Genomic DNA, 23438 nt, shown 5'->3' on the forward strand with positions numbered 1-23438 from the left:
TTCCAGGCCATCCTACACTTGCAGAGAAATTTGCCTACATTCTTTATCAAGAACCATTTTATTCTTCAAAATTCCTGATTTTGTTCAACTTTTCTTTAAAATATTTCTTTACTTCCTCAAATCATCTGTCTCCCTATATCAATAGAACCCTAGGAAAAGACTTGAAACCTACTATTAATTTGGGGGTGGATGTAATCAAGTCCAAGTGTAGGTGCTGCTACCACCAGTAAGTGTAGGTTAGAGGAGGCTAGTATTCATCTGGGCAATTCCCCATCCATAGACCACATCTAAAGAAACATCCTGGCTCTAGTGCCTGTTTTAGGAAAGAGAGAGGAAATTTAGAATGCGTACAACCCAAGGGCCCAGTATGACAGAGCGAAGGAAAGATACCATGTGAAGTATAATCTGGGGAAATGGGGATGTTGATGACAGAGAAGAGATTGAGGGGAAAGAGAAACTCAAAAACTATAATTCAGGGTTTTCAGGATATCCTTTCAGAGACAGATTACACATTTTATATGTGGCCATGGGACACAGTACCATGATGAATAAGTAGAAATTAGACAGGCATATTTTGGCTCAATGTAAGAAAGGCTTTCTAATAATCATGCATATCCAAAATCTTACGGATAGTACAAAGTATTTTTCTGTCAAGCAAAATTTGGGGACCAGCAGATGGCATAATGGCTATGTTACTGAACTCCCATGTATTCCACCGCGGTTCAAGTCCCGGACCCGGTGGCTTAAACTCACGCCAGGCATGTATGCGTGAGTGCCAAGAACCCAAGAGGAGAATGGAGGAGAAGGGATTGCAGCATGGCCATCCCCCCTGGGGGGTGATTTGTCGCTTTCTGTCTCTCCGTTTCTCTGTTTTCCTGGCAAGTGCACACACCCTATAGCAAAAACCTCTCCAAAAAAAAAAAAGTTATTAAAAATTTCACTTGCATAAAATTTCACTTGCATAAATTAGTTATATATCAATTTATGTGTTGAAAATTTAGCATCCAAAGTTAGATGTGCTTCCAATGTTAAATATATAGAGGCTTTGAAGACAATACCAAAAAAAAGAGTATAAAATATCTCAATGGTAATTTTCTATTGATTACACTGTATTTGGAAATGATAATATTTTAGATATATTGAGTTAAAATATGTCATTAAAATTAAAAAGAAATCTAGGGGTGGATTAACAGTGGTACAGTGGGGATGTTCTGCAAGACTGACGCACATGGGAAGGTTCCAGGTTTGCGTCCAGAGACCTCTCTAAATATACTGGACATACACATGTTTATGATATGGTGCTGGCTGAAGGAGTAGATTGCAGCATCAAGGCCCTGTTGAGGGTGCTGTCTCTCCCTCCCTCATCTTTGGTGTCTCAGAAGGAAAGAGAAGAGATGGAACTTTTAAAAAGAAAAGAAAATCCTAGTACCAGCAGATTATGTAATAGTTACATCGCTGGACTACCATGTAGTCAATTGCGCTTCTAGTCCCAGACCTAGCAGTTTAAAATTCACATTGGGCACATGTGCATGCATGCCCAAAATTCTGAGAGGAGAATAGAGGAGAAGGGAATGTATTATGGCCATCTTCCCTGGGGGATGATTTCTTGCTTCCTGTCTCTCTGTCTCTCTCTCTCCAGCAAGTGCATGTACCCTATAGCGAAAATCTCTTGGGGGGGGGGAATGAAAGAAAGAAAGAAAAAAGAAAATCCTAACAAATCCACTAGAAAACTCCAAAAAAAAATCTAGTTTACCATCACTAGTGTGTCGTGTACATTTTACACATGCACACATTTCTACTCACAAAGGTAGCAATCTTTATCACTTGTCCCTCTTTCCCTCTGACTGCTGCTGCTTCTCTCTGCCCCCTAGCCCCTTTCCTTTGCCATACCTAAACATATTTAGGACTCCTCTTCCCTTAAAAATTGAGTTGTCCTGTTTCTTTTTCTATAGGTTATTGGGCATGGAATAGGACACATAGTACAGGAAATTCTACTGAGTTATCAGGAAAGTCATGATGCATTTTTGCATTAAAAAAAAAAAATCATGACTTTCCCGACAACCTAATAAATTGTATCAGTCTTTGGAGCTCCTGAAGAGCTGAGAGCCAATTATAACTTTGGTTTTCTACCACTAGAGCCTTCTTTAACATCTGATTTAGAAAACATAAATAAAATTATAAAGCATTCCTTGACAAAGTGATATGTAAATAAATAACTTGTAAAGTACTTCATTTAAGTGGTGAATAAATAAGTTAATAGCCTCTAGTTCAGTTATTGAATTAAGAGTATTGGGAGAAAGGGGGAAAAATTTAGAATAAAGCACATGCCTAAATTAATTACAAAACAAAGGCTCTTTTTACCTGTTTGAGCATTTCCACCATATATGTATGTTCAAAATTCAGCATACAGTGTCTGTTCTCAAAATAAATAGAAATTGAACTTCATTTTTGATAAGGGTCATGTAAAGTTTATTTTTAAAAAGTGTTTAGTAATCATTAACATTCCTTTTAAAAATGTGATTGAACATGATAAAGCAGCTCTATCCTATCACTAATGTTGAGTTTTGGATTGTAGGTCTTGTCGGCTGCAGCAGCAGCTGGTGTATCTGTAGCCTTTGGAGCACCTATTGGCGGAGTATTATTTAGCCTAGAAGAGGTAAAGACTTTTAACTGTCTCTAGAGTGTGTGACTGTTTCTGTGTCAGGAATGTTGGCCAATATCTATGTAGGTTGCAGTCCCTGAGTGTTCTACCCAAGTTGATGGCTTACCATGTGACTAGAAATCCCTGGGCAGTTTTCATCCTCAATGCTAATAATACCTACAGTACCAATTTCACCTGAAACAGTTGCTGCATATTAACTGAGTTTGCTTTCTTACCTTCTCTCTTTTAGGTCAGCTACTATTTTCCTCTTAAAACATTGTGGCGTTCATTCTTTGCTGCTTTGGTGGCAGCATTTACTCTACGTTCCATCAATCCCTTTGGGAACAGTCGCCTGGTTTTATTTTATGTGGAATTTCATACCCCATGGCATCTCTTTGAGCTTGTGCCATTCATTCTGCTGGGCATATTTGGTGGTCTGTGGGGAGCTTTGTTCATCCGCACAAACATTGCCTGGTGTCGGAAACGGAAGACCACCCAGTTGGGCAAGTACCCTGTCATAGAGGTACTTGTTGTGACAGCTATCACTGCCATCCTGGCTTTCCCCAATGAGTATACCCGCATGAGCACAAGTGAGCTCATTTCTGAGCTATTCAACGACTGTGGCCTTCTGGACTCCTCCAAGCTTTGTGACTATGAGAATCGTTTCAATACAAGCAAAGGAGGTGAACTGCCTGACAGACCAGCTGGCATGGGAGTCTACAGTGCAATGTGGCAGCTGGCTTTGTCACTCATACTGAAGATTGTCATTACTATATTCACCTTTGGCATGAAGGTGAGGAATTCTTTTAATACTCAGCCACTATATGTGTGGCTGTGGGTTTTGGAAAGCAAAGTCAAGGTTTTATACAATCCTGATAGTTTATGTGGTTCTTTCAACTTCCCCTGCCCACAAAAGTTTCTGTTATCTTTACAGGTTCTCATAATTTCCAAGAATATTGTATCTCTATCTCAAATTGTCCAATCCTAGTTTTAAAACAAATGCAAGCCTCAGTGATAAAATTTTAGGAAGAAGAGTGTTTCCTTTTATCTAGAAGACATACAAGGGGTCTTCTAAAAGGTTGTGGAAAATGGAATTAAATTAAAAGTTTATTATGTTAAAAAAGTAGAATCTCTGTCTTAATCCACTATTGCATTGCCAACAAAATATTTGAACCTGGGTGATTCCTATGTATATAATCCAATTCAGCTCACAGTTTGAAAGTCCAAGGTCCAAGGGCCAACTTCTGATGAGGTTGCAACATGATGGAGGGCAGAATCTTGAGCAGAGTAGCTGCCTATAAGTTTCCACCTGTTTTGGTCTCCTTTTCTTTCTTTATAGCCCTTCTAGAACTCTGTCATGGTGGCCCTTCTTATCACACCCAAAGGCCCCACCGTAGGATACCATGAAGGGATTAAATTTTTGCTTCACACCTTTACAGTACAGCCAGGTCTCAACACATGAATTTTGTGGGGACATCCTAACCATAGCAAAATTCACAAGTAGTTTTTTTTTTCCAATATCCATTATAATTTTTGAAGACCCGCTTGTATTTTACCCTTTTAAAAGGATAGCAAGTTATTTATTCCAGTGTATCCATATGTGGAAGCTAAAAAAGTTGATTTCATAGAAGTAGAGAATAGAAAAATGGTTACTAGAGACTGGGCAGAAGAAAAGGGATAAGAAAATATTGGTTAGTGAATACAAAATTACAGCTAGATAGGAGGAATAAGTTCCAGTATTCTGTAATACAGTAGGGTGACTATAGTTAACAGTGATTTATTGTATTTTTCAAAGTAGCTAGAAGAGAGGATTTTGAAAGTTCCCAGTATAAACTAATGGTAAATGTTTGAGGTGGTGGATAATTGCCCTTAATTGATCATTGCACATCATATTTATATATCAAAAAATGACATTATACTTCATAAATATGTGTTACTTAATACATTTTTAGGACTTGCCCCATAGCCTAGTGTTTAAGGGGGCTGGATCCCACATGGCCCACCGTGAATCAACTCCTGACTCTAGCAGCTTGAAAACCACACTGAGACATGTTCATGCATGCCCCACATCCTAACAGGATGGCAAAATGGAGGAAAAGAGCTGTGGTGTGACCATACCTCATGGTGAGGTATTCTCTTCCTTTCTCTCTGTTTCACTCTAGTGAGAGTATGCACCCTTAGGCAATTAGAAAATAAAAACAAATTTTAAAAAAGCCAGTAGAATTTAATAACAACAACAAAAAAGCAAAATCTGACTGACATAATGTTACTCCTTATAGGGTAGATTTAGTGTTGACCAATAAAGCATTATATTAGGTTAATCCAAATGAAGTTGTCTGTTTTCAACCATTTTGAGCACTAAAATAGCATTTCTATGTGGTTCAATCCAATATGTATATAGCTAAATGTATTTTGTACATTTGCTATCAATGCTGTTTTGAACAAATGCAATCTATTTCATGGGTAATGCTAAGTTAATATATAAACTGTCAAAAGCAGACATCAGACCACCATGGTTTACTTTCAGTACCTGGTACAATTTACATATTTTGGAATTAACTAGAAGGAAAATATGTTAATGTATTTTCTTTCTCCTTCCTAGATTTTTGTTTGTTAATTTCTTTTCTTTAGAACCTCACTACCAGCTTACTTTCTTCTATTTTCTAGGGAAATGGAGAGTCCTACCAGAAAATAAGAGACAGCAATTCAGTTTAGGCATTACTGTAATCTGTGTCATTTACCCCTCAATACAGGGATCAGATGGAGACCCTGAAACATTTTTCAGTGTTTCTTGAGTGAATTTTCACCTTGTGCTTTCCTTCTTCCATTTAAAGGGAATTTTTATACCTTCAGAACTCCAGATCCAAATGTGTTCCAAAATCAAACACAAGCTATTTAAAAATAATCCGCTGCTTTGAGTATCCTTATGTCATTTCTCTCTCATAGTACCAAACACTAAGCATTCATTATCGGGGCCCACCTGATAGCATAGTGGTTAAGAGAGCCAGATCCCACATGACCAACTATAGTTTAAATCCTGGCCCAGGGGCTTGAAAACCATGTTGGGTATGTGTGTGCACGTGCCCAAAATCTCAACAGGATGGAGAAGTGGATAAGTAATTGCAGCATAAGCATACCCCATTGAGGGGTGTTTTCTCCTTCTCTCCCTTTTTGTCTCTTTCTGGTAAGTACACATGCCCTTAGGCAATTAAGAAAAAAAAGAATTTACCAAAGTATCCTAGGAGTCAAGGAAAAGTACAGGGAAATAGCTGAGGGTTCTTTTTTTGGTTAATTATGCAACCTTAGTCACTGTCTCATTTTAAAATTTTAATTGTTTAATCTTTCTTATATTACTACAAAATAGACCAAAGCCTCACATACCATTTTTTTCTATATGAGCAATGGGAAAATATTCAATATATGAGTGTGGTTATGAACATTTTATTTAAATTCCAGCACTAGTATTTACTAAACCTTGACTTTGGATGAGTTACTTAACCTCTCTGGACCTTTGGGAAAAATACCATCTACCTCCTGGGGTTGTTATGAAGAGCCAATGAAATTTTATATGTAGGACATCTAGTATGGCACATGGTAGATAGTCAGTCAAGGGTAGTTGTTGTTGATAAGAATTCAGAATTGGGTAAATGTCTGCATATATGAAAAACTCCATCTATTTTCCTTTTTCTTTGGGAAAGGCCAGATTTCTGCCTCCAGTTCTATGTTGGTCTGGAGAGTTCAGGCTCTTGCCTGATGGACCCCAAATCAGGGTAAGCTTTTTTTTTTTTTTTTTTTTTTTAGTCATCCTTGCCTGCACGTCCCAAAGAACCTCTAGTTCCTGTAGTGTTACACAAATCTTTACAGCCACTTGCTAGCATAGTTGCTTAGTTAAATTGTCATTGGCCTGTTTGCTTCGCAGAGGGTCAGTTCTTCAACTCTAATCATATAACAAGCAATAATCATATCATTTCCCACTCACCACTTATTGCTTTCTCTTTACAGGTCCCTTCTGGCCTCTTTATCCCTAGCATGGCTGTAGGTGCCATAGCAGGCCGACTTTTAGGAGTAGGAATGGAGCAATTGGCTTATTACCACCATGATTGGACCATCTTCAATAGCTGGTGTAGTCAAGGAGCAGATTGCATTACCCCTGGCCTTTATGCAATGGTTGGGGCTGCAGCCTGCTTGGGTGAGTAGTGTTTGCATTGATTTCAAAGAATTTGCTACTCAGGCAATATAACAAAGAACAGTGATATTAAACACAGTTTTGTTTTTTTTTAAAAAAAATGACTATCCATTTCCTGTTGGGTTGGACATTTTTCAAGCACTTTAAGAAAGTGAATTCTACTTTCTCACACTGGGGAAATAATCAGAAATTTGGACGAAGCTACCTGCACAAGAATGTGCATCACAATACTATTTATGAGAGCAAAAAAAATAGACTCAAGCTAAATTAGCATAGTAAGAAACTGGTGGGACTGGCAGTTGGCATGATGGTTAAGGCACTGGACTCTCACATGGCCAACCACCAGTTTGAGTACTGGACCTGATAGCTTTCTCTCTCTCTCTTCCCTACCTCCCCCACCGGTATAACTAAATAACTATAATAATAATAATTTAAATTAACAATAAAAAGGAAACTGGCTAAATATATTATGGTACATTCATAATGATGTTATATTATACAGTCTTTAAATATGAGGTTAATGGGACCAGTGATGAAGGCACTGGATTCCCACTTGGTCGATTATTTGAGTCCTAGACCTAGTGGCTTAAAAATCATCCCAGGCACATGTGTGTGCATACCCCAAATCCCAAGAGAATAGAGGAGAAGGGATTGCAGTGTGACAATACCCCCAGGGGATGATTTCTCATTTTCCCTCTCTCTGTCTCTGTCTCTCCAGCAAGCACACACACCCTATGGCAAAAACCTAAAAAAACTGAGGCTAATATGTTTAATATCTTTAAATATGATGGTAAAAATATTTGAAATAATATGCAAAATATTCCAGACATAAAGTGGAGGGGAAAAACTTGGTGAGGAATTAAACATATTATATGAAATCACCTGTGAAACACATGTTTTTGCATGGAAAAAAAACACTTTAAAAAGTCATTCAAAATATTTACTCTGTTTATAAGCAGTGAACTTATAAATAATGACTTTCTTTTATAATTCTTGAATTTTCCACAATGGGCATATATTTTATAATTAAGAAAATGGACAAATAATAAAAAAGGAATCAAGGCCTCTTATATGTCCATAGATTTTATTTTGAGAAATCTGAATCATATCTATTGCACCCTTACCTTAATGCAGTCTCAGGGGTCTGTACAGTTACAGTTCTATTGTTTCTGATAAGTCAGCTTTTCCAGAATGATGCCTGTGACTGGCCCTAATTATAATGAATCCTGTACTTTGTCTGCCTTCATTATCTCGTCTGTTTCTTTGCAGGTGGGGTGACTCGGATGACTGTTTCTCTTGTCGTCATAATGTTTGAACTGACAGGTGGCTTGGAATACATTGTGCCCCTGATGGCTGCAGCCATGACAAGCAAGTGGGTGGCAGATGCTCTTGGAAGAGAGGGCATTTACGATGCTCACATTCGTCTCAATGGATACCCCTTTCTTGAAGCCAAAGAAGAGTTTGCTCATAAGACCCTGGCAATGGATGTTATGAAACCCCGGAGAAATGATCCTTTGTTGACTGTTCTTACTCAGGACAGTATGACTGTAGAAGATATAGAGACCATAATCAGTGAAACCACTTATAGTGGCTTCCCAGTGGTGGTGTCCCGGGAGTCTCAAAGACTTGTTGGCTTTGTCCTCCGAAGAGATCTCATTATTTCAATTGGTAAGGATTTCAGAAAAGGGGATACTGGAATCCACTGTAGAACTCAATAAGTTTGCATGAAATAGGGGAAGACAGAGGAGAATACTAGTTAAGGGACAGAAAGATAGAACTACTAGCACTTCCATTTTCAACTTGTTTTTTCCTTCTGTTGAAATAGAAAATGCCCGAAAGAAACAGGATGGAGTTGTAAGCACTTCTATCATTTATTTTACTGAGCATTCTCCTCCAATGCCACCATACACTCCACCCACCCTGAAGCTTCGGAACATCCTAGATCTCAGCCCCTTCACTGTGACTGACCTTACACCCATGGAGATCGTAGTGGATATTTTCCGCAAGCTGGGACTGCGGCAGTGCCTGGTTACACACAATGGGTAAGAACTCTCGGGGGAAGGCAAACTGGATTGTGGGAGAAAATAGAATATAGAAAGGAAGAAAAGGAGAACTCAGTTTAAATGAACATTAATAGTACTTTTAGGACTTTCTGAAACTCTGAGATGAAGGTGGATTTTTTTTTTAATCTTTGTGATTAATAGCAAAGGAGTTTTGAGGAAGAGAGTGTGTTTGAGAGATGAGAACTGCTGGTTTCACATTATAAATAACTCAGTTCCTCCCCTACAAACAAAGCAGCTATATTCTTGTATACAGGCAACACTGAAAATTATAATGATATGAGGTAGTATATGTATAGTATTTGATCCTTACAGTTTCCCTGTTATTATTTGAGGCTGAGAAAACCAAGTTCCAGTGACATATAATTATTTGCATACGGGAACCCTGTTAATAAATAGTAGAGGTAGGCTCTCAACACAGGTCTTGTGACCCCCCAAGCCTCTTTGCTTCCCGGGATATTTCTTATCCTGTAAAAGAAGCCCTTCTAATTTTATTGCAGAACAAGAGATTGAGGAGAAGGATTGGATTTTTTTTTCCTGAACATGATCGATTAACTCAGCAATTATATAAGAATTTTACTCGTGTCTGAAATTTCTTTTTGTACCTATTTTTTTTTTTTTGGAGAGGTTTTTGCTATAGGGCATATGCACTCACCAGAAAGATAGAGACAGACAGAGAGACAGAAAGCAAGAAATCACCCCCAGGGAGTATGGCCACGCCACAATCCCTTCTCCTCCATTCTCCTCTCAGGATCCTGGGCACCGCACACACAAGCACCTGGCATGAGTTTAAGCCACCGGGTCTGGAACTCAAATCGCCCTACATGGGAGTCTAGCAACGTAGCCATTATGCCATCTGCTGGTCCCTCTCATGTCTAAAATTTCTAAGTGGTATAACAAATGTCTTATAGGATTGAAGTCAGAAAGGGAGCTTCCTAACTAGTTCATTCAACATTTACTGAATCCCTCCTTCATATAAGAAGGTAATCTACTAGATTTCAGGGATACAGAAAAGTGAATAGACCTTTCTCTGCCCTCAAGGCGTATGCAGTGGTATAGGGAAGAGAAGAACATACAAGTGCATGAAGTACAATAACAAGTGCTACAGAAGAGGTCTGCATAGAGCATGCTATTGCTGGGAGGATAGCAGAGTTAGTGTTAGTTCATAGGATTGGGGCAGGTATTCAGGAAGAGGGGCTTTTGAACTGGACTGCAGTAGGTAAGTAAGATTCATATACAGTTGGCCCTCCACAGATTGAAAATGTTACCTTGCTGCTGACATGCACTATGTCATTAGGCCTAGAATGGTTGCATCTGTACTGAACATGTACAGACATTTGTCCTTGTCATTATTCTCTCAACAATGTAGTATAGCAACAAGTTAGATAACATTTACATTGTATTAGGCATTATAAGTAATCTAGAAATGATTAAAAATATGCAGGAGGATATGTGTACATTATATACAAATACATAATTTTGTATAAGGGACTTGAACATCTAGATTTTGATATCTGCAGGGGAATCCTGGGACCAATCCCCTGCAGATACCAAGGGATAGCTATACATGAGAAGAATATTTAAACTAGAAAAAACCATGGGATATGAGACCTAGAGGTTCAAAGGTTCTTCATAAAGTTCATGGAAAATGCATATTATGGAAGAGCTATGCATAGGTTTCATAAAAACTTTAGGCACCAAAATAAACTCATATTTTTTGAGAGATTTTTGCTATAGGGCTCATGCGCTTGCCAGAAAGACAGAGACAAAAAGCAAGAAATCACTCCCCGATGGGATGGCCATGCCGCAATCCTTTCTCCTCCATTCTCCTCTCAGGATCTTGGGCACACATGCACACGTGCCTGGCATGAATTTAAGCCACCAGGTCTGGGACTCAAACAGCAGTGGACTACATGGGAGTCCAGTGACATAGCCATTATGCCAACTGCTGGTCCCGATATTTTTAATTCCATGTTTCCATGAACTTTTCAAAGTTCCCTCAGAAATGTTTGCATATATTTAGTGACCCATATTTTGTCACATTTGCTTGGGGCATGTGTTCAAATCCTATTATCTCATCATTGTGGAAGTACAGGTAGTGTTCCAAGGTGAAGTTGAAAAGGATTGAGAAAGACAAGTGTCACCTTTGGGAATGCTATTTTAACTACAGATTTATTTTTGTTTTGTAACTTTGTGTTTGTCTTTTAGGCGATTACTTGGAATAATTACCAAAAAAGATGTCTTAAAGCATATAGCACAGATGGCAAACCAAGATCCTGATTCCATTCTCTTCAACTAGAATCACAAGGTTGTTCTGGATTTGAAACAGGAAGGACATTGCAGACGATGCATCTATTTTATTAACTGGGTACCCAAAACACATTTCCCATATTTGGATGGTGAAATCATATTAATATGCTGTCTCTCTCCTACAAGTTAACCAGTTGCACTACATAATCTCTGGAAATTCATCTTCTTTTTAGAAGAAAATATGGTTAGGCTTCTGTGATACGCATTAGGAAGATTTCATGGAAGAGTAAACTAAGCATGATTGCTATGGTTTATTTGTTTTTTAAAGATTTTTTTATTTAAAAAAATAATCATTAGTCAGTATGCAATCACTGGAAACTATGCAAGAAAAATGCCAACCGTCCTGACCTATCCTATAGCCTGTAGGAAACTCATGAAGAACTCATTTGAGGGGGGATCTGACATTGGTAAAAGATGAAGTGTAAACTAAGGGGCTTTGCTTTTCAAACCACAGAAAGGAAAGCCAGAAGGAAAATAGTGATGGTATGTTCTAGACTGTGAAAATTCAACTCAAATGTTATCCTTGTCCTGTTACAATGTTTAGCATTATTAATTTGTTATGTGTGTATCTGTATGTTAATTTTAACTTTTGATTATAAGACAATGCTGCTTTGGTTAATCTCCTCTAAGTGAATTGAGAGAGGTTGACTTTTATAGCTGGCTTATTCCTGGTACTCTTTTGAAGTGCACAAAGATAAGTTATAGAGCTTTCTCCTTGTCTGCAAGAAAGATAATTTTCCAGGTGATATTTGTTAGCTTGTAGACAAGGACTTTGCCATGAAATTGTTAGTAGCAAGGAATGATTTCTTTCAGCTTCCTTGAAATGAATTATTTGTACAGTTCTAAGCAAAGTCACTGATTAGGATTTCACATTTTTGTGAGGTCCTAACTAATTCTCTTACCCAGATGCCATCTCCAAGAATGATGGTGCTTTAGGCTTCTGGAATATGTAAGAACAGTAAAGGGAACCAGTATAGGCTGTATACTGGAAAACCAGGGAAGATTCAAAGCTGCATCTGCATTCTTATGCATTCCTTTATAAAGGACACCAGTACTAAAGTAACTGGTCACTTATGCCTCCTCTCAGTGTTAAGTACATATAACAGGCCAGTGTTGTCCCAGTGAGCATGAATAAGGCTTTGGATACTTTCAAATATATTCAAGATATTAGAACAAAATAGGCGGTTGTGCCTCCCTTAAGGGTCCCTTTAGACTTTTAAATAAAACACAGAGCCATCCAAAGACCCAGGGGCATGGACAAGGCCTGGTGACACCAATGGTGCTTGTATACCATTGAAAAGGTGCCTGTCTCAATTCTCTACAACTTCTAATGCAGTTAAAAAAATCACACTATAGGGGCACTGGTGGAATTAAAGAGCCACCCCCATCATTCCAACCACTATAGTATTCAATTTTATTTAGTTTTACCCATGTGCAATTACTGTCCCTCCACTCTTTTCCTCCCTCCTATTCCTTACCACTGAATCCTCTCTTTGAGGTTGAGTACTATGCCCTGGTTAATCATTCCTATTGCAAAAAGTGATTCCCAGGGCTAGTTAAGTTGTAAACCAAGGCTCAGCAATCTTAGGGCACATGGACCAGAGGTGATTCACAGCCATTGCCTTTGCCATATGGCCCAGTTGTTGCTACCATGCCTCCATTTCCACATCAGATGTGCATAGCAGTGAGATTTCACTGCCAGAAGCGAAGGTTTAGCCTTCACATTTTTACAGATTTGTTCCCAGCACTTCTCACCATCTTTCTAGCCCCAAATCAGCAGACACGTATTTTCCCCCAACTTTTCACTCTCCAAAATACCTCAGTGTACCTCATTTTAAAAGTTACTGATCTATAGTTCTAGGACTTTTTACCCCTAGTTTGTATCTTTCCAAAGTCTAAAATTCTTAATGTTCCTCAAAAATGGCTAGCCAAGGCTTATTTTGATTTTGGTCTTTAAAATATAAAGACAGCCACCAGTTTCTTCTTTTAAGTCTATTACTCTAGCATTTTAATGAAAAAGAAAAAACAATCTCTAAGGTACATTATATTATAGTCATGGTTCAGTAGCTACATCTTTTGTCCTTTCGTGTCACTGAGTCCTTCCTATGAGATTAGACATTTTGCTAACCACCCTATAAGTTTGTAGAAATTAAACATACCACATATTTCTGGTTCAATACCCATTTTATTAGCCGTCCATCCCCACCAAAGTTTTCAGAACAGAAAACATTACTCTTTCTGGTATTGGATGGCATTGAAAAGTTTGATCATTTTTTCATGGTGTGGCAGTGATATGGAGGTTATCTTAAGTTTGCCTTTGTGGTTTTTCTAGGTTTTGTCCTTGATTTTAAATAGATGAGCCAGTGTTAAGGTGCTACTTCAGAGAATAAATTCAAGAAATTAGATAACACTGTGCTAAGGTATACGTTCTAGATGCTAAGCACCAATTGGCCCTCTGGAGATGACAATATCCCTCTGATACCTCATTCCTGATAAATCTCATTCATTAATCTCAGCTTCTCAGGAATCCTTTGTAGCTCATATGCTATAAGTAGCTATAGTATATGGTGTCCACTGTGTGTCTAATCCTATGTTTTGGCTCCAAGATTGGCTAATTGTGGCTAGAGCTCTTCTAGATTGCTAGCTCAGCACCTTGATACTCAAGAGTTACTTGTCTTGAGATAAAGGAAAATATTCTTTCTGCCATTGCCAGTTTAGCAGTTGGACATACTTAACCAACCAACAAAGCCAGTATAGGGATGTCTATCAATAACCTCAAGTGGCCATATACATCATTGGCAAAAGACAAGATAATTTACAATTTAAAATTAATGAGTTGAGACTTGGCTATCTAGGTATTTAAAAAATAAAGTTGCCTGATGCAAGGAATGAGTTTACAAAAGAATGCCACTAAGTGCTTCAACCAAGTTATGATGTTTCAAGGAAAAATATATAGTGAACATCTAGCCACAAAGAGAATGAGAATCTAGAGATTCATTACTGCTATATTGTGTATCTTCAGATCTTCATTTTATAGAATTTAAAGAAGCCAAAACAATTAATATATAACTAGTTATACTGAAAGGAAGAAACAGGGGGACTGATAATACTAAATAATAGCTACTTTAAAAATCATTTCTATTTGGACGTTTTGTTAGAATCATGTTCCAACACTCCTTTTTCTCTGACACCAGCATCCTGGGTCATCCCAGCTATGGAGTAGAAGTGGTACAATTCACATATATTCTCTGGTAGATAATCTGACATTGATGATACTTTGAATTTCCCAGCTGGTGGAGCAAACAAGTAATTTGCTGAATTGAACTGCAAAGAAATTCCATTGTTTTGGTACCAAAGGCTGAATCTAAACCCTTAATAGAAAGAGCACAGTACACATTTCTTTAGCAGGTCTTTTATTCTGTTTGAACATAAAAAATGATAAAAGTCACAGAGACTTAGTGTCATGTAAGACTTCAAAGTAATTTACAACCAAGATCTTATGAACCCATCCAGGAGCAGTTGGGGGCACAGCAAATAAGCTTTTAAAAACTTAGCTCATGAAACAATCCATTATAGAAAGTCATCATTGTTGTATGGTTTAAGTAGTTCAGTCTGTTGTGGTTGGGCCTTGATTTTGGTTTGTTTTGTTAGATGAGTAGGACAACTAACCCCTGCACTATCTTTTGTTTGTTTCTTTAATAAGTCACGAAGTGCAATTTCTAAGTTGAGTCTTTAGTTATGATAGTGAAGACAATATTGAGAATTTGAAATGGTCAGTGTGTTTTATATTGCCAAAGTACTTACTGAGGACTGACCACATTGTGTTGTGAGGAACTAGTTTGCCTACACTGGATCAGAGCCAAATGCAGGCTACTTATCAGTTCAGAGAGATCAAGAGAACATCTTCTGTGGTAGTGCATAAAATATTAAGCTCCTGAAAACCCTGGGGAAAAAATGAAAAATTTAGAAAATAAGTGGGAGTACATGTAGCATATCAGATCCTTAAAAAAAAAAAAAGATAATTTAAATATAACTTTAAGGAACTTAAGTTTCCTAAAACCTTGTGTTTGTTTTGTTTTGTTTGTTTCTGTTTGTTTTCTAACCACCTCTGGGATTGCCTGGGATCCCTTTCATGAAGAATTTGGAAGTTATCTTCTTCTTTATTTTTTTTCTTTTTTAATTAGGAAGTTATGGCAGTGGAAAATTCTGGTAGGAACATATATGAAGGTGTAAGATGGTGGGAGGACAGGCATCCCATGTTACACACCATACATCTGGCATTTGTAAACCGCTTGATCGTGTGCCTCTAGGGTAGAAACAATCAAGTAATTCCCAAAGGGCAGGCTTTCTAAGCAAACGAGAGGCTCAGAGTAGTGCTTGACTGGAGGGCAGAGTAGTTTTCTAGAGAGGTCAGATCCAAAACATCTGCTCATGACAGAATGTGGTATCTGGTGCTGATCCCTAAATGGTAAGCTTTAGGTAGATTGTCTTGAATTTTGATAGCAAAATAGTTTTAAAATCTATGTATTTTAGCCTTTGTAGTATATCCTTACTGTATAAAGAAAAAGGTGAGAATTCCTCCGATCAGAGCTCAGAAGCTGTGTAAATTTAAAGTTCAATCAGCGTAGTGCACCTGTGATGATAACTGACTTTTGCTCAGCTTCCATTTTCAGTTGTTTGCTCTAAGAAGAGAAGTTCTGAGAATAGTGGGTGTTAACAAATCTAAGTTATTCCCCAAATGTTGCTGACCACATTCTCATTTCTAAACATCTGAATTGGGAAAGTTCTGAAGAATGTAGGAAAAAGAGTTGTTTTTTCCACTATATAATCTGGTCTTGCCAAATCACCCAAGAAAGGATATACAGTGTGTGGAGTGTGTTTCTTGGATGGGGCCTATGAGGTCATCCAGCCCAATCTTGTCATAAATTCCTACCTCTAAATTCCTGCCAAAGGGTCTTTAGCCTCTGTATATGCACTCATTGAATGAATGTGTTGCCTAAAGTTTGGACTTTGAGGATAAACAGCATGTTATGATATAAAAATATGAAGATTTAAACAATGATTTCTGCCTCTCCTTCTCTGTTTCTCCCCTAGCCTCATCGCCCTCTCTTTCTCTTTGTCTCCGCTATACCCTAAATTCAGATTTGTCTCATTTTTTTTAAAAATTGTGTTATATTTTTTCATTTAGTTACTATACATCTTTACAGCACACAAAATTCTGTAAAGAACTTGTTTTGAATATGGTCTTTGAGGGAGAGAGAGAGGATGAACCTGAGGACAGAGAATGGAAGGTCCTTCTGAGTTGATGGGGCCTGTGGGGCTTTTGCTCCATTGCAGGGTCTAAAGACAATGGTAACTGTTGGTAATGTTTAAAGCCTTTAGCATCTCAAGGCAGACATATGAAGTAGTCGTTACTAAACCTTATTATCTACTAGTCTAAATCTTATTATCTGCTAGTCTAAATCTGTTGGAAGTGAGGGGCAGTTCATGATTTGATGAGTGAAATGCCATCAGGCAAAATGGGAAAAGGGTATGGCCTAATATGATTCGATCAGGGTAGAAACATTTAGCTTCATTATCATATTGAGGGTACCTCAAAATCTATGGTCTTTTAAGAGTGGGCCTTTTCCCTCCTATATTTCACTTTGCCTCCTCTTCTCCTTACTCTCCCATTGTCCTGCCTTTTTTAGTACTCAGCTTTTTGTATAAGTATTTACTTCTTTATTATATATTTGGTCCCTTTGGACTATGTAATGATTAAGATTTTATTCCATTCATGATAAAAATTATATGTTTAATATTTTGTTCTCTTAAACTCTTTTGAAGCTATGCTGCTAACCAGGTACAGACTAGAAAGAAGTTGGGCCTGACGGAACGTTGGTTACATCACCCAATGATAACAATAATGTCATGATGGTGATTGTTTTTCATTTGACTGAGGCCAGCCTCCTGCTCTTCCTCTACTCATTCATTTCTGGTGGGGGGGGGGGGGGGGGACTACCCACTAAAAAACCCTGAGGCCAGAAGTATCAGAGGAGCCAGGTTCTAGCTGATGGACCACTATTTGAATATCTCTATAATAAACTCATTTATAGGGCCAACTCCAACTGCAGTAGCCAAAGAAAACCAATCTGACTCGACATTTTAATTCCTGAGAACTGATTAAAAAAAAAAAAAGTTCAGCTAAAATACAGATAATCAGCAGTAGCTAGGCATCCAGAAACTAGTTTCAACCAAAGCTAATATAGCCTGAGTTTCCACAGGAGCTTGGTGCTGAGCTGTTCAGAGTAGTTATTTATCCAAGTGTTACCAACCTTTAGCCATGCTTTCTTAGCTCTATTTTCACCCATTCATTGGCACAGTCTGAACCAAAGCTATGACTCTGCTCAATTCTTTCTGCTCCCTGGTCATGCATAGCAACATGGTCTAAAAAGGAAGACATGAGCTAGGGAGTTAGGAGACCTGGTTTCTATTCCCTATGCTTCTACTAACTAGCCTTGAGATCTTAACCGCTCTGTGCCTCAGTGTTCCCATCTACAAAATGGGGATAGTGTTAATTGCCCTACCTACCTCACAGGGTTGTTGTGAGGATAAACTGAGACAATGAATGGAAAGTACTTTAACAAGTAAGTGCTATGCAATTTGTAAGGAATGGAAACAATCCTGTTAAAGGCAATGGAATGGACATTGGCAAAAGGGTTAATAGGATCTTCCAGCCCTTTCTCTTTGTGGCTTAAACCCAGGTCGCCATTGCTTTATACATTTTCACTTAGCACAGATTTGTAATTATGCATGTAATAAAGCACAGCCTTATCCAACCTGGTGTCTGATGTTTTTCTGAGGACTGTAAACTTGTAGCTATTGATTTCTAATTAGAAAAAGAAAGCATGAAGTCAGAATGTGGGGCTTGGGGGAGGGTTGCATAAAGGACAACTGCAAACTCCTACTGGCAGCCTCATGTTTTACAATAAGGAGGCAAATCTGAAACATTCCAAATACCTGGATACCTTATTCATTATGGCGACTTCAATGTTCCTGTCTTGTACATTGGTAATACTTTACTGATGACATGAAATTAGCTGGACGCTGTATGGGGTTTTTTTGTGTGTTAATTTTTGAGCATTTCATATAAGATCCCAGGTTTTGACAGGCCTCTTGCTGACATTTACCTTGTACAGGAGTGAGGATGAGTGATTAAAATGTTCCTCCAATGAATAATAGACTTTTTTTTGGAGAGATTTTCGCTATATGGCGCGTGCGCTTGCCAGACAGACAGAAAGCAAGAAATCACCCCCCAGAGGGGATGGCCACGCCGCAATCCCTTCTCCTCCATTCTCCTCTCGGGATCTTGGGCACTCACGCACACGCGCCCGGCGTGAGTTTTAAGGCACCGGGTCTGGGACGTGAACCGCGGTCAACTATGTGGGAGTCCAGCGACATAGCCATTACGCTAACTGCTGGTTCTCTAGACTTCTTAATACCTCTTGATGGTGTGTGGGGATTTAATGTCTTCTGTGGGAAGACTATGTAGATTAAGGCTGGGTAGATCATAGGGAAGTGATTGAATATAAAAACATTTCCTTTTCACATCTCTCTGGAACACAGAAAACAAAGGAAAGCTTTACTTTGTTGTTGGCTTTCCTACGTTTTTACTCCTATTTTTCCTGCACCTGACTTCTCCGCTCTTCGACCTCCCTCTCTGTTAGCCAGACACTACTGGTAAAGCAGTTTACTATGGGTCCAGGTTTTACTTTAAGAATTTCTTTGTTTACATTTGATCACATCTACCCTGGTGTTGACTTGATATCTCTGGCTGCTATTGAGAGCTTTAATGCCTTTGGCCTAGTTGGTGTCATTTCAGGAAGGATACCTCTATAGAAAAATAACTTCATCGCAAGCCTGATATCCCACAGTAACATTCAGTTCTTGGTGTCTATCATTTTACTAGGATCTTTCCACATTATTGTCATCCTTGCCTTTAAATACCTTTTGAGGAAAAGAAGAAAAATAATTTGCTAGCAACTACCACATTGCTATGAACTAGAGTGTCATAGGGCTCAGATAAAAATTGCTTTGATATGGGGCCAGCAGATGGTGTAGCAATTACATGGCTGGACTCACATGGACTACTGCAGTTTAAATCCTGGACCCAGTGCCTTGAAACTCATGCCGGACCTGTGTACATGCGTCCCCAAGATCTCAGGAGAAGGGATTGCAGCGTGGTCATTCTCCCTGGAAGGTGATTTCTCACTTTCCCTCTCCCTGTCTCTGTGTCTCCAGTGAGTGCACACACCATAAAACCTCTTTTTAAAAAATTGCTTTGATGGAATATGAGGTACAAACCATCATCCTGTATAGGAGCAGCCCAGAGGAAAACCTGAAAATGACCACCAGATGTCAGTGCAATCATTAAAATACTGATATGGCTAAAATTTGGCCTGATATTAACTGTTTGAGGGGTAGAACAAGAATCACTAATTCATACCTATAGCAAGTTGCGAAGAATACAAAATTCAGTCACATCATATTTCATAGTTTATCAGACATTTTTTCTCTTCTTTATGAGTGAGAGACAGAGACAGTATTTTTGACAGGGTCTCACATTTTGTGATCATTCTGCCCTAGCCCCACTGTTAGCCAGGACCACATACAACCATGCCCAGCCTGTTCAGATTGACTGAAAATGAAACCAATCTTGCAACCCTGTTGAGAATGCTTTTCTCTCAAGGAAGAGAGGGAGGAAAGTACAGGAAGGAGAAAAGAAAGGAAGGAAGGGGTAGAGGGAGGAATTTTAGAGCTGGCCTTGTAATATAGCAGTTAAGCCCTGAGCTAGGAAGCTAGATCTCATATGGACAACTACAGCTTTAATCCTCACCCCAGCAGCTTGAAAAACATGCCATGTATATATATTTGTGTACCCAGAATATTGACTAGATGGAGAAATGGAGGAAAAAAGATTGCCCCATTAAGGGGTACTTTATCTCTCTCTTTCTGGTGAGTGTATGGACCCTCTAGCAATTAAAAAAAAAAAAGTATCTTTTTCAAAGAAGTTTCTCAGATGAAAACTGGAAGAGAAAAGACTCTGGCTCCTCCCTCAGTAGGGTAACGATATCACTTTGTTGACTAGGACACTTTTGAGAGTGGTACTAATAATTATCCAGGAGCAATAGGCATAAACTAGGACTACCCCAGGAGTCCAAGAAGTGTAGTCATTCCATTCCTCTGAGATCTCCAGCTCCTGTCCTTTGGACTCTAGTTTCAGGTCTCCCAGGATCCTTCTCTAGGATCTCAGGCTCTGCCCTTCCCCTAGACATGCTGTCCTCTCTTGTAATCTCTCAACTGTTACTGGAATGGTAGAATAAGAGAAACACTCAAACGACCACAAGTAAAAATTTTGGATTCTCAAAAACAATAAGCTCGAGGTCACCAGGTGGCATTATGATGAAGGTGCTGGACTACCACATGGCTGACCACAGTTCAAGTCCTGGACCTGGCAGCTTTCTCTCTCTCTCTCTCTCTCTCTCTCTCTTTCTGTCTCCCTCCCTCCCTCCTTCTCTCTCCTCTCTCTCTCTGATGAGTACATGTGTCCTGTAGCAAAACTAAAAACTAATAGTAATGAGAAATAAACAATTATTTTTTAAAAATCAGACTCTGAGCACAGAGGAACATTCAGGGTAAGAAAAAAACAATTCGTGGTTCTTTTAGGCCTCCTAAAGCTGCTAGATTACAGAGGTTCCATACCTGTGCATTGCCCACTGCTAGTGTCTCTAAAGATACCATTTTAGGATCTTGATTCAAGAGCTACTGATACAAGATAGGAACAGCTGGAAAAAGCATACGATTTGGAGCCAACAAATCTGGACTCAAAGCTTACTGTAAAGGAATCGCTACTTTTTTGATCAAACAAAAGTTAGGATCTCAAAGATTGACTTCCAAAGAGTCTTCTCTTAAAAAGGGCTTCTGAACTTAGTGAATGTCCTTGTGTTTTGTAAGATTTTCTATACTTTGGAGGCAGTTTTTTGTAGTTGTTACCTCCTTGTCCTGAGGATGTGGTGGAGATCATCTTCTGTGGTTTGGATAATGATTTGCCCCACAAAGGTTCATGTTCTGGAATTTTGGTCCCCAAAGTAATAGCTTTGGGAAGTGGTAAGACCTTTAAAATGTAGGACTTAATGGAAGGGCAATATCCAACTAGCTAGGGGCATGGAGGGCTGAGCAGGAAGTAGGGGATGTTTTTTCCCCTCTCTCTTTGCACATTCCTGCCCTTATTTCTGCTTTGGTGAGCCATATTGTGATGTAGCACCAGAGGCAAGATGTACACTAAATCCCAGCCCCCGCATCTTTGGAATGACTTTTCAGCCACCAGAATTGTGAGTCAAATAAACCTTTATTCTTTATATATTATCCAATCTCAAGTATTTCTGTTTAGCAACACAATAGCAGAGTAGCACACCTCCCTTTTATTATTTTAGCCCAAGTGGGCCTCCATAACTCAGCTGAGGTGAAGGTATGACTTTTCATCTAAAACTTGGGGAAAATAAAAGGAAACCAATATGATACGTAAAAATATCATCTAGTTTACTTACTTCCAAACCTGACTGTGTATCACAATCATATGATATGGGCATAAAAGCATAGATTATTGGACACTTTGGCACCTGACTTTGGACTTTTATATGGAAAACCCTTAGGGGTTCGTTCTACCCAAAAGTTTTATCAGTCTCCTGTGTGATGGATGACATCTCAGCACCTGAGACCACCTGAGAGAACTAATTGTCCTCCTCCTTGTTCACCATTGTATCTCGAGCACTAAGTATAGTGCCTAACACAGAGCAGGACCTCAGAAAATATAGTGCTTGCTGAAGAACAGCTGGCTGAGTAAAGCTTGCCAGCTTAGTTCCTGCTTTTTGCCTGAAGATGTGTCTCTCAGCAGGTTGTGCTCCACCTTCTGAGAACACAATTAACCAGCCTCAAGGAATTCCTATATTTGATAAGTCACCACCTAATTACCATCTGAGTATAACACTTTGTAGGTAATGGAGGACATGTATATTTCAGGTTCTTCTGTTAATCACCAGGTTATTTTAGGCATGTGATTTGACCTCTCTGGACCTCAGTAACCTCATCTGTGTAGTAGGAATAATCATAAAACCTGCTTTATTTTTATTTACATATTTTATATAAATTGAAACTGGGTATGAAAACTGGGCTTCAAAAATTATCTATATGGAGAAGAAGGTTCCACATGGCTCCAGCGAACTAGATTTCTCAGGGAATGAAGATTTTCTATTGATAATTCAGCCTCCAGCAAACGAGCTAGCGGCAGAAGAAGCCGAGCCTTCAGAAGAAGGTTCCACATGGCTCCAGCGAACTAGATTTTTCAGGGAATGAAGATTTTCTACTGATAATTGAGCCTCCAGCAAACGAGCTAGCGGTAGGGACCCCCACCCCCGCACCCCAAGCCTTCTATCTCTGTTTTCCCTTTTTTATTTGTAATTTTGCCTTTTTACACTTTTTTCAAAAGGCACAGTTTTTCTCTGGCTCTCAGCTCCACCTTTAATCTTGTTAATTATTGCTCTGGTCCTACCACCCAGGCAAAAGAAGCCAGGCCTTCAGAAGAAGGTTCCACATATCTCCAGCGAACTAGATTTTTCAGGGAACGAAGAATTTCTACTGATAATTCAGCCTCCAGCAAACGAGCTAGTGGTAGGGAGCCCCCCGGCCCCGCATCCCCAGTCTTCTATCTCTGATTCTGTGTCTCGGTTACTGTCTCTCCCTCCTTCTGTCTTCCTTTTTTTTTTTTTTTTAATTTTTCCTTTTTTCACTTTTTTTCAAAGGCACAGTTTTTCTCTGGCCCTCAGCCCCACCTTTAATCTTGTTAATTATCACTCTGGTCCTCCCACCCACGCTGAAGAAGCCAGGCCTTCAAAAGAAGGTTCCAGGGACCAGCAGTTAGTGTAATGGCTATGTCACTGGACTCCCACGTAGTTGACAGCGGTACGAGTCCCAGACCCAGTGGCTTAAACTCATGCCGGGTGCATGGTGCATGTGTGCCCGTGATCCCAAGAGGAGAATGGAGGAGAAGGGATTGCAGCGTGACCATCCCCTCTTGGGGGTGATTTCTCGCTTTCTATCTCTCTATCTCTGTCTGTCTGGCAAGCACATGTGCCGTATGGACAAGACCTCTCCAAAAAAAAAAAAAAAAAGGAGGTTCCCACTGGGCACCGGAAACAAGATTTTT

The 23438-nt window shown here is 39.1% G+C and overlaps 1 protein-coding gene across 5 annotated transcripts in view; it reads left to right on the forward strand.

Annotated features, from left to right (window-relative positions):
- CLCN5 (Cl-/H+ antiporter 5) overlaps positions 1-17386 on the forward strand; it is a 228122-nt gene extending 210736 nt beyond the window's left edge. For all 5 annotated transcript variants that reach the window (XM_014581965.2, XM_006163148.3, XM_006163147.3 and 2 more), the window contains 6 exons: positions 2576-2656; positions 2892-3434; positions 6644-6830; positions 8097-8495; positions 8653-8869; positions 11096-17386. In XM_014581965.2, the coding sequence (XP_014437451.1) occupies positions 2576-2656; positions 2892-3434; positions 6644-6830; positions 8097-8495; positions 8653-8869; positions 11096-11186 (1518 nt within the window). In that variant the 3' untranslated portion in view covers positions 11187-17386. The remainder of the gene's footprint in view (positions 1-2575; positions 2657-2891; positions 3435-6643; positions 6831-8096; positions 8496-8652; positions 8870-11095) is intronic.
- Positions 17387-23438: the final 6052 nt, after the last annotated feature.

The sequence above is a fragment of the Tupaia chinensis genome, unplaced genomic scaffold (assembly GCF_000334495.1).
Source record: "Tupaia chinensis unplaced genomic scaffold, TupChi_1.0 Scaffold141414_1, whole genome shotgun sequence".
NCBI classification, from domain to species: Eukaryota; Metazoa; Chordata; class Mammalia; order Scandentia; family Tupaiidae; genus Tupaia; species Tupaia belangeri.